Genomic DNA, 12483 nt, shown 5'->3' on the forward strand with positions numbered 1-12483 from the left:
AAGCATGGTCAACAATGGAGATTGTTTCTTGCTTCCTTTGTTTTAGAGGTTGAATTATAGTTTATTATTTCCATTAGTCTGACAATAGATAAGAGAGATGAGATGAATTAAGAGGCAGGGTTAGAAATCCTTAAGCATGAATGATTTGGGTTTCTACGGGGAGATAAAATTAGAGAAGAAGAAAAAGTTTAATAGTAAAATTTAACATTAAAAAATAAAAGAGCAAGCATAGGTCTGAATGATTTTCAGACTCTGTTTAGGATCTGACCTGTTAAGAGGTATTACGTGGCTAGATACTTAACAAAAACAAATGCAGTTAATGGACTGAGATCTGAAATATTCAGATTCAGACCTCTATTAAGTGCAAACAAATGAGGCCTTAGCATTTAAGATTAAAGAGGTTCATTAAATGCTACACAAAACCAGAGCTGCTGCACTCCCCACCCCCCTCCCCCACCCCCAAAGTTACTAGTGCTAACTACCCATATGCAAAGGCTGTTAAAGAAAGTAAATGGCAATCAAGAACACTTCATGTGGCTGAGGCTAAAAGCAAGGAAGGAAACATTGTGGTTGCTGAACCACTAGTTTCACAGGATAATGGGCTGCTGAGAAGATGTTTAGTTAGATACTTTGGAGAGGATGTCAAAGAAAGACCTACTCTTGCTGATATAAGGGGATGGTCTAACTTCTAACCAGAAGAATGCATTCGGCGTGAACATCTATGAGATGTATGGTTAAATGTTCCTGTTCGAGTTCCCGAATAGACATATGGCTGAGTTGATCCTGATCCTTCAAGGTCAATGGAGATGGAAGAAACTGTCTCTTCATCTTGAATGGTGGAGTCCAACAGTGGGGAGTGTTTTAAATTCCATCAAGGTTAAGGAAACTTGGATTAAAGCAGTTGGAGTTCCTCTTCATCTCTGGTCGCAGAAAGTATTTCAAGAGATAGGAATTGTGGGGGTTGGGTGGCCACAAAAGAGGAGACTGAACTTAAAAATCATATGAAATGGGCTAGAATTCTCGTCTCGAACGACGGTAGAAGCTTGCCGAGGGAGGTGTCCATTTAAATGTAATAACCTATCATATCCCAATCTGGGTGGAGAGCAAAATCAGATTTGAACTTTCATCGGAAGAAGGCAGTGGAGGTTCCGGAGAAGAAGAAGCATTGGAGAATCCAGGAAATGTTTTTGCCCATAGGGTAAAGAGATCACTGTGGTGAAGTACAAGAGTCCCAAAGATTCATGGATTTTACTGGAAGAGGTACACCAATCAACTAAAGAGAACTAGATAAGGAAGGACCCAACCCAATCAACTAAGAATCAGAAATGGCCAGAGCATGTGGAAACATCTATCTCACTCATAGCCGACCACATAAAAAGGCATTAGACATAGGCTCTAATCACTATAGAACAGATCAGATACGCCAGCCTAACCTCCACAAACGACCAGCAAAGCCATTTCTATAATCCAAGATCCCACAATCAAAACCAAGACTATCCCTGCTTTTTACCGCCAATACCCAACTTACATCCAATTTTAGGACACCAGAGCACTTTGAACTCAAAATTTAAGAATTGTAAGCAAGTGTCTACACATCACAAGCAAAAAATCAAACTTAAAGTAATAACTGCCCCAATCCATTGGTTTAGGCGAAACACCGCTATACCATAATTCTCCATATGTTCCGAGCAGCAAGAAAGATACAATTTAGAATCAGAATCCCGCAATATTTTCTAACAGCAACACTAGCAAAAAAATTCCTAACATACTACTAGTCACTAGAAATCATATCCTAATCTTCGAAACTGCCCAACTCTTACTGGCAAAAGCCATTAAAATCTATAGTAGTTGATTGAAAAACAATGAATGTTGCCACGCTTCTGCATTCCTAAATAACAGCTCTATTAGTTTTTATTTTTTATGTTTGATAAGTAACAGGCCTTGACTAATTCAACCAAACGTTGGCGTTGGAGGTGTATCAAGTCGGTGTTTTTAATAAGCTTCAGCAAATAAGCACGAAAGTGATGTTCTAGATCTTTCTTCTTTTTGGATAAGTATAATACAGGACCAAAACCATTTAGTCAAGAATAATTGAAGTACATTTATTGGGGCACTATCCTCCTTAGACTAAAGTGGGGCACAAACAAAAGTTATACATGAATTTTGAATCACAGATCGAACATATAATATTATTGTTGATGTCAAGAAGTCTAAGAGGAATGCCAAATTTGATGCTAAAATGTGAAGACTAAGAGGAATGCCAAATTTGATGCTAAAATGTTCTTTCAGTCTGGAAGATGTCTCACCTTCTCCTTTGTTCTCAAGCAAACAGATTCCTATTTTCATATTTAATCAGTATGCTTCTAAATGACATTTTAACATGTTTCTAATAAGATCACATATACATACCTCTCCATGCAATGGTTCCCCAAGCACACTAGAATATGTAATTGGTGAATATCTCATGTTAGCTACTGCTTCACCGGACGAATTACCCGTGGCTTGAGGCAGAAGTCGAGGGGTCCCAAATGTAGGGCAGTGAAGGTGTTGATCCAACATTTGCATATGCATAGCCATCATATCTCGCCTCCGATGGATCTCCAAAATAAGAGTAAACAGAGCTTCATCATCTGGTATATTTTCTAAAAACTGCAACCCACTCCGGAGAAGTTCATAAAACGGTATGCGGCATTTATCATTCTCAACCAGCAACCAAATAACGTCTAAACAACTGTGTAGCCACTCAATTAGGGCCTTATCTGGTTTCCAATATTTCGCACTGTCGAATTCATCAACACCATGTAACTTTTGGTCCCAATTAATCAACCAATTCAACATATGGTGGAAAACTTCGGCATGTGTTACTGGCTTAAGATTAGAATCTAGACCGGTTAAAATAATTTTGCAACATAACTGACGCAGACTGCTTGTAGCATTATCCCTTGTCAACAAATTCACTTTTGCAATAGACTGCTGGCTAGTACCATTAACATCAGAAGACTTCAATGGAGACAAAGCAGCAGAAGATGAGGGTTCAGCTGCTGATTGAGCAGGGGACCCAATACAATGGACAGTGGGCAAAGGAGATGCAGGATTTGATGACTGAAAATTAGAGGTAGTCGCTACTGTGGTGGAAGACGGCAGCAATCCAGATGTTAAATTAGCACCAGATGGTTGATTACCCTGACTAGCGGATATCTCAGTTGATGAAACTGAGGAGAGAAGAGAAGGCAAGAAAGTATCCCAGTTTATGCATCCTATACTAGACAAACAGCATATGGCAAAGAGAAGAAATTCTGCACGAGGTGCGTGACTACTGCAATGAATAACCAGAGAAATAAGAACAGATTCTGCCACTGCACGCAACTGTTCCTGGTCCTGGAGTAACATGTCAGACACAAGAACAAGCATGTGTCCATTAGATTTATCAGATGTAACACAGAAGATAAAAGAAAGCAAAGATCTAACAGAGCGATTGTTCTTCAAGTGAAAAACTTACAGTAAACTGGCTCTGCAGCTGGCCAAAATCTAAGAGAAATTGCTCATTTCGTGGAGGAAGTTCTCTGTTAAGAGCAGTTACTCGCTTCTGTGTCTTGTTCCTGTAAATCTCTAACCAATCATAAGACTTCCTTCTCTTTTCTTTTTCCTTTTTTTTTTTTTTTTTTTTTTTTTTGAGTCAGTGCAATCAATCATAAGACTTTTGGCATCATAAAGCAAATATGCACAAGTTTGAAATGAAAGTAGAAGTGAAGAATTTAAGTAAAGCATCTAACAGGTCTGATCTTTCGAGGATAAACATGGAAAAAATATTTCAGCTACTTACAGAAATACATAATGTTTTAAAGCTATTGTACAGCTGTAACAAATCTCTCCTAATCAGACAGTACGTGCTTCTAAGCGTTTTTTTTTTTTTTTTTTTTTTTTGAAACTGGTAACTGTAACTATATTTAATTATGAGCAAAACAGTACACGGGTTGTACTGAAACCATATATACAAGAGAACTCCAAAAATCTACTGTCCTATGACTATATTGAACCTAAAACATCAATGATAGAGACAGTATCATTTGAGTATATCTGATCACACAAAAAACATAACAAAAAATACAATTCAGCTTGACCTTCTATATGCCATTCTCTACATTCTCAAAACATCTAGAGTTCCTCTCCTTCCATATTGTCCACCAGATACAAGCAGGGACAATTCTCCATCTACTTCTGTCTTTTGCCTTCAAACCTGCTTCCTCCCAACTCTTTAGTGCTTCTGAAACCTTACCAGGCATAGTCCAAGATATGCCTTACTGCTTTAAGAATATTCACCAGAGTTGTCCTGTAATCTTACAATGTAGAAATAGATGATTAACTGATTCTGTCTAAATAGATGATTCTGTTTTTTCTCCACAAAAGAAGCATCTGGAACATAATGGGATCCCTCTCTTCATCAAATTATCCTGAGCAATGACTGCTTCCTTAGCCAAATGCCACACAAAACAAGCTACTCTGTGTGGTATTTTAGTTTTCCAAATGAGTTTCCAAGGCCAGCAGATTATTTGTTGATTGGGGTGATTCATCATTCTGTAAGCTGTACTGACCTTGAAGGAACCACTACTACTACCCAGCCACCTTAAAACATCTTCACCTGGGAAGCCCACTAAACTGTTCAATTGTGCAAAAACATTGAGCCACTCTTTCTATTTCCCAATCATTCAAATGTCTTTTGAAGGTAAAGTTCCACCCTTGGATTGTCCACAATTATGCAATAGATCTATGCTAGTGAAGCACAAGATTGTATATGTCTGGGAAGAGAATTTCCAGTTTGCCAACTTCATGCCAATCATCCTTCCAGAAGATAGTTTTTTCCCCATTTAGCACTCTCATCTTCGTATTGGTTTTGAAATCACTCCATAAGTTTCTGATGGACCTCCACAGGCTCACTCCATGAGGTGTAGTAACCTCTTTAGTCGTCCACTTGTCTTCCTCTTCATATTTTGCTGACTTTACTCCACAATACCTGATTGTCATTAGTGAACTTCCATAGCCATTTCATTCTGAGAGCCCTGCTCTGTATCTTCAGGTTCTTAATTCCCAATCCCCCATATCTCTTTCCAGCTACCACTTTTTTTCATTTAACCAAGTGGTATCCTTTCCTTTCTTTATTCCCATGCCACAAAAAGTTCCTCCTAATGATGTCCAACCTATTGATGATCACTGTTGGAATAGGAAACAAGGACATCATGTATGTTGGGAGAGCATCAAGGACTAATGACAGATATTGAGTCTTCCACCTGGCCAATTTCTTCTCACACTTCTCAATCACATTATTCCAAATTTCTGTGGAATTGGAGCTAGCTCCCAAGGGCATTCCTAGGTAGATAGTTGGAAGGAAACCAACTTCACCACCTAAGATTGCAGCCCATGTTTGTGACTTCATTAATGGGCTACAAAAAGCTTTTTCTCCAATTGATATGCAGGCCAGATAACCCTTCAAACAATACTAGAATCACCCTCAGAAATCTAAGTTGCTCTTCTTCAGCATCACAGAATATGAGTGTATCATCTGCGTATTGTAGATGAGTCACCTGCCAGTTCTAGCCACATCAGAACCTTTTAACCATCCATTCAAGTTTGCAGTTTTAACCATGTTGTTGAGTCCTTCCATAACTACCAAAAACAGAAAAGGTGACAAAGGATCACCTTGCCTGAGACCCCTTTGTGCTATGAAGAAACCTGCTGGTGAGCCACTGATAAGTGCTGAGAAACTCACAGTTGAGATGCAAAATGTGATCCAATTAATCCATTTCTTCCCAAAACCCATCCTCTCCAATATAGACAAGAAGTATCTACAGTTTACATGATCATATGCTTTATCAATATCTAATTTGCACAGAATTCCAAGTTTCATTTGCTTTAGTCTTGAGTCCACTGCTTCATTTGCAACAAGGACAGCATCTATGATTTGCCTTCCTTTTATAAAGGCCATCTGTTGAGAATCAACCAACCGTGCCATTACTCCTTTCAACCTCTCTGTCAGCACTTTAGAGAATAACTTGTACATGCTGCCTATTAAGCTAATAGGCCTGAGATCCCTTAGTTCTTTGGCACCCTTCTTTTTGGGGATAAGGGCTATGAATGTAGCATTGAGGCTTCTTTCAAAGACTTCCTGTTCATAGAAGTTATGAAATGCATTCATGATATCCTGCTTCACCACCCCCAGCATTTAATGAAAAAGCTCATGGTAAAACCATCTGGACCAGGTGGCTTTATCAGCTACAAACAATTTTTTTTTTTTTTTTTTTTTTTTAGATGGTAACAGCCAGTCTATATAACCACAGGTGTGCCACATCCAAAAGTGTAGTCCCCCTCCAAAAGTGTTACAACTTACATTGCCCTGACTATTACATTATATCGTAACCAATCTAAAGCTGTATAAATATCTACTGTATGATCTATCATTTCCTGTTTACACCAAAAGTAGTATAATCCTAGGCAATTTAACTTCAATCTCTGCATGCTACTCTGTTTGTCATCAAAGCATCTCTGATTGCTCTCCTTCCAAACAGTCCACCATACATTTGCTGGGACAATCTTCCATCTCTCCTCCGTCTTTGCTGCATTTCCATCTCTGTTCCAACACTTCATCACCTCTTTTATGTTACCTAGTTTCAGCCATTTAATTTTCCTCATCTTGACAAAGATCTGTCAAAGCTGGTCTGTCCACTTGCAATGTCAAAAAAGATGGTTGACTGTCTCTCCTCATTTTCCACATAGGTAACACCTAGAACATAGTTGGAAGCCTCTCTTGTTCAAATTCTCATGAGTCAGGACTGCCTCCTTTGCTAATAGCCAGGAGAAACAGTTTACCTTGTAAGGTACTTTTGTTCTCCAAATCATCCTCCAAGGCCACCCTTCCATCTGAGTATTTGTTGAGTTCAAGTCTCTGTATGCAGATTTGACAGTGAAGCACCCTTTGCTGTCAAGTTCCCATACCAAAGTATCACTCTCCTCTGTTAAGTTGTTAAAGTGAGCAACTGTGTTGTAGAAGTCTGCTATCCTCGGCATTTCCAAGTCATTCAAGTATCTTCTAAATTGTAAATTCCAACCCTGACATGTCCACATTTCAGCCACTGTTGCCTGTTGAGCTTGGCTTAAGATGTAGAGATCTCAATAGAGCTGCTTCAGATATTCTTGACCACAACACTGTCATTCCAAAAGGACACCTTCAGTCCATTCCCAATTTTAAAGTTTGATCTGGTCAAAACCAATGGCCAGAGATTTCTAATGGATCTCCATATACTGCATCCATATGAAGTATTCACCACCTCTGTCATCCACTTATCATCCCATATTTTGCAATGATCACCTCCTTCCACAGTAAGTTTTCATTTGTTGCAAACCTCCATAGCCATTTCATCAATAGGCTCTTGTGCTGCTTAGCCAAATCTCTGATGCCTACCCCTCCTTCTTTCTTACTGATTGTCATTTCCTCCCAGTTGACTAGGTGAAACTTCTTCTTGTCCTCATTTCCTTGCAAGGAAAAGTCCCTTCTCAATTTATCTATCCTTTTTATCACATTCACAGGAACTGGAAACACAGACATCAAATAGGATGGCAGTGCATCTAGTACACTGTTCACAATGGTCAGTCGCCCCCCCCGCGCCCCAAAAAAAACCCCAAAAACAAAGATGTTTTTTTTCACACTTCTCAATCACCCCATTCCATATTTCCTTAGATTTGCTTTTTGCCCCCGGGGCCATACCCAAATAAATTGTGGGTAATTCCCCCACTTTTCCTCCAACTTCCCTGCTAAAACTTCCACCTCTGCTACTTCATTGATTGGATATATAAAGCCCTTTCCCCAATTGATATGTAAACCTGATACTGCTTCAAAATGGATGAAAATGACTCTCAAAATCAAGATGTGTTATTCCACTTCTTCACAAAATACAAGAGTGTCATGTGCAAATTGTAAATGAGTTATCTCTAGGTTGTTTCCTGCGCTGTTTCCCACTTGAAACCCCCTTATCCATCCATTTCCCCTTGCTGTGTGAATCAAATTGCTCATTCCTTCCATAGCTAGAATGAAGAGGAAAGGGGATAATGGGTCCCTCTGCCTCAATCCCCTTTGTGAAGCGAAAAAAGCCATTTGGACATCTGTTGATTAAAACTGAGAACTTGACTGTACTTATGCATTGCTTTATCCATCTAATCGATTTAACTCCAAAGCCCATCCTCTGTAACATATGAATTAAGAAGTCCCAGTTTTGGTGATCATATGCCTTCTGAATATCCAGCTTGCATAGAATACCTGGTTGCTTACTTCTTTATCTGGAGTCTACACACTCATTAGCTATCATGATTGCATCCATAATTTGTCTGCCTTTGATGAATGCCATCTGCTGTCTGTCCACTAACTTGTGTATCACTTTTTTCAGTCTCTCTGCCAACAACTTTGCAATGATCTTGTATGCCCCTCCTATCAGGCTGATGGGTCTAAAGTCATTAAGTTCCACAGCTCCTGTCTTCTTGGGGATCAAAGCTACAAAAGGAGCATTTATGCTTCTCTCAAATATTCCTTCCTCATAGAAATTTTGTGTTCCTGCCACTAGGTCATCTTTGATAATTTCCCAGCATTGACTGAAAAATGCCATAAAAAAACCATATGGTCCTGGAGCTTTATCTCCTGCGTCTTTCGGATTTTAAGAGTCAAACCAAGTTTGGTTTGGACTGCAAATATTTTATATGTCTTTTAAATATTTTGAATTGTTAATCATTGTAACGTATAGTACTTCTTACATAATTTTTAAATATGTAAATTTTATTTTAAAAATTTAGAGATTCTGTGTCCGAATTTGCAGTCAAAATTAAGAAATTTGACTGTCGAAATTCAAACTGTACCACATAAATTGGGACGAAGATAGTAATAATTTGGAAATAAAATGAAATTATATTCATTCAGATGTTAAAAACAAACAGTCTTAATTATGTAATATTCAGATGTAGAGGTAACATCTTAATCATTCAGATGTGCATTCAGATTCAGACGTCTTAATCTTAATGAAAACAAATGCAGCCTAAGTCACACCAACCTCCATTCAGAGCTAGTTCATGGATGATAAGTGTTCCACCATCTTTTAATGATATAATGCTCATATATCTCCCATGTTCATTATGTTTACTGTACAAACGTGTTCTGTGTCACCTTCTATGGTTTTCCATCTCCTAACCACCAACTTATTGTCTCTTGATGCTTCTTTTAGAGTGAAACATATGCATTCCATGATCTTGCTGCTCATGGATGACCTTATCATCTTCCGACTTCCTTTCTACCCATTCATGCCACACTATGCCTACAGAAAACCATCTGGTAACATCAAAGGACTTGAACCCAGCATTAAAGTAGATCATGTTCTCTCCCATCCTAGTGAAGAGAGATAACCAGGCTGAAAGACAAAAAAGAAAAAGAAAATAACTATCACAGAAGGTAATAGCTTAATAGGAAAGGAAATAAAATGGATTTCTCCAGCAGAAAGACACCGGAAAAGTGAGTTTCCCCCTCCTAGGAAGTAGGAGAGAGAAAAGTCTTGGGGAATGTGCCTGGGAGCATTTTAAAATTTAGATATAAAAAAAAGGTGGTTCTAAGCTTTACCATCTGAAAATAAAAAGATTGTTGCTTTCTCTTGCCATGAGAACAGAATGGTTGCCAAATAAGATCAGTATGGCATTCACCCCCCACCAAAGTAAAAGGAACAAAAAGAGTTTACTGGAATTTTCAAATTACAAAAGTGCTCCTAAACTGTAATATGATAATATCTTTAGAACTCGTTTTGTTTACTTTTTCCTGGAGAACCGTGCAAGCAACATAGATGTGTAAAAACCAAAACTCTCAATTTAATTTTTGTCCTCTTCTTAAGATGAAGCAAGGAATGATGTTGATTGCAGGTATAATAAACCTATCTTATTCTGATAATTAGTAAGTCCTTGTGCAACTTCGTAAGGTAAACCATAATGTTGCCATGTCTTCAGTCCCACCTCCGATTTCTCTTTGCTCATGTTCATGAATTGGTAATGCGAAATATGATCCAAAGATAATAAATAAAAAATTTGGTGCATTTACGCCAATATACGGAGGGCCAAGTCCAATATACCCAAAATACCATTCCACGAGAACAAAAACCAATAAAACAAAATGGCTGAGAAAGGTCTCCTTCTGTATGAAGTCATCTTAGTTTGCAATAATTCCAGCTACAATTTCCTCTGCTTTTAATCCAATGAATAGCAATCCACATCTCCACTTTGTTCGCCATGCAGCACCAACAACACGTCATAGCTTTTTATCAAATTATCTTAAAGGTTCTTTCAATTGTGGCAGTCTAGGGAGCCCCAATTCCTAAAATTATGAGCATACTATATAACCTGAATCAAGTAAACTAACATTTTTTTTTTTCATTTGAAGAGCTTGGTAATTAGAATTTCCCCCTTTGCATTTGTATAAAATAATTTGGAGACAGATAATTTATAGTTAAGCTGTGAAGCTTTTAAAACTCGATAAACAAAACAAATTATGTGATTCAAGTGCAAAAATAGTGCTTGAAACTAATTATACATTTTAGATTGAAAAGAGTAGACTTACGGAGGTTCTCTGATAGAATCATCTGATTTTTGTCCTGAATTTTTCTGCGAAAGAACATACAATAGACAAAATGAAAACTTTGCAACCAAACAAAAACTTGAAGAAGAGAATAATGATAAAACAGTGACCTTTGGGGGGGACTTTGCTGCCAAACGAAAAACAAAAAAGAAGTAAACTTTCAGCACCCAAGGGTGTGGCCTAGTAGTCAATAAAGTGGATTGAGGGTTACAGGGTATCAGGTTTAAATTCAATCAAAGACAAAAACATTAAGTGATTTCTTTCCTCTATCTAAACCTTAGTTGACAGAGTTACTTGATACTTATTGCTAGTGGGAGGTGGTCAGTATCACGTGGAATTACTCGAGGTGCGCACAAGCTGGTCCAGACACCACGAATATAAAAAAAAAAGAACTTTGAATGAAATAAGAAAATTTGAAACAGTGAATTTCATAGAGTGGATAAATTGAAGAAGGTAAGTAATTGGGTGAATAAGAAAGAAATAAATAAAGGGTAGCGTTACCAGTCCTAAGTAGAGATTGAAGAGATCAAGGATGGCAGGTCGAGAGGGATGAAACTGGTGGTTGTGGGGTCTTAACAGTGGCTGAGATTGAGGCTGTGGCTGTGTCTGTGGCTGTGGCTGTGGCTGTGGCTGTGTCTGTGCCTGTGTGTTATGCTCCATTTCTGGTGTGTCTTGACGACTGCTTGGAGTCGGAACTCGCAGCATCCTTTTCTTCTCTAGTGGAGGCCCTTCTTCCTTCCGGGCATTGAATTACAGCAATGGACTTTTTCAGACTTCTATTTGAAGGAGTTTCAAAAGACCCAAATTTTAAGGAAAAATAGGGAAAATGTCAAATTGCCCCTCTATTTTTTAAATTTTTAATATATTAGCCATATTTATCTTCTTGATGGAATTAAAAGATTTTTGAGTTATTTATTTAAAAAATTTAGACTCAAGTTCTAAAAATTGGGTAAAACGGACTCTATCTTAGTGAGGATAAAGCTCATTTAAAAGCTGAGTTTTTAGGGAGTTTTTATATACCCCTATGTCTTTTAATTTACACAAAGGCTCAAATATAAAAGCATTTTTTTTTTACCAAAATAAACAAAACCCCGTACGCTTTTTCTTCTTCCTCCTCTCCACAACTTGGGCATTCTTTTTCTTCTTCTTGTTATTCTTCTTCTGCTTCTTCAATCTCAGTTCTCAATCAAAATTCAATCCCACCTTCTCCATTTGCATTTGAATTAGTGGAGAAATTCTTAGAACAAATGTAGATTTATCTTTATTGCTTGGTTCTTGAATTTTTTTGTTAATTCAGTGTGGATATTACTTCGAAAAAGGTATTATGTCCATTCTAGTGATTTTAGATAAGTAGAACTCATCTATATGTTTCTCTACTGTGGTAGTTTAAAGTAAGGTATTTAAACAACTACAAAGTTCTTTACACAAAGAACTTGCACATGTCGGTTTTATGTATAAACAACTTAGTAGTTATTTAAACAATTTTAGGTTGTTTAAATAACCTTCTAGTTGTTTTAATATTAGTATAGTTGTTTACACAGAAAACCTGCACATATAGGCTCCATGTATATATAATGTCACGACCCAAATTATGGATCGTGAGGGCACCTACCTGATTACCTCCTAATAGGCGGACCCTCACCAACCAACCCATAATTAACACTCATTTTTCCATTCAATACTTAATTATCATAAACATTAAGTGAGAAAAACAGGAATGACACTCTTTATAAAATTAGAGTTTACAATTTCCCGGGACTTAGTCTAGACATGCACAAGAGCTTCTACAATACAGAGGAATAAACTTAAAATAAAATGACACGATTTACGCAAGA

At 37.7% G+C, this 12483-nt stretch overlaps 1 protein-coding gene across 4 annotated transcripts in view; it reads right to left on the bottom strand.

The window, feature by feature from the left end:
* The window catches only part of LOC132067126 (mediator of RNA polymerase II transcription subunit 23), a 69758-nt gene extending 58323 nt beyond the window's left edge, over positions 1-11435 (bottom strand). Inside the window, exons 1-4 of one of the 4 annotated variants that reach the window (XR_009417051.1) lie at positions 11150-11435; positions 10631-10674; positions 3500-3599; positions 2410-3378 (exon numbers count right to left, since the gene is read on the bottom strand). Coding sequence is in view for 3 of the 4 variants with exons in the window: in XM_059460251.1 (XP_059316234.1) it covers positions 2410-3378; positions 3500-3599; positions 10631-10674; positions 11150-11353 (1317 nt within the window). In the remaining variant the exon portion in view is untranslated. The remainder of the gene's footprint in view (positions 1-2409; positions 3379-3499; positions 3600-10630; positions 10675-11149) is intronic. The other 3 variants (XM_059460251.1, XM_059460252.1, XM_059460253.1) reach the window with 3 other exon arrangements.
* Positions 11436-12483: the final 1048 nt, after the last annotated feature.

Source organism: Lycium ferocissimum, chromosome 8 (genome assembly GCF_029784015.1).
Source record: "Lycium ferocissimum isolate CSIRO_LF1 chromosome 8, AGI_CSIRO_Lferr_CH_V1, whole genome shotgun sequence".
NCBI classification, from domain to species: domain Eukaryota; kingdom Viridiplantae; phylum Streptophyta; class Magnoliopsida; order Solanales; family Solanaceae; genus Lycium; species Lycium ferocissimum.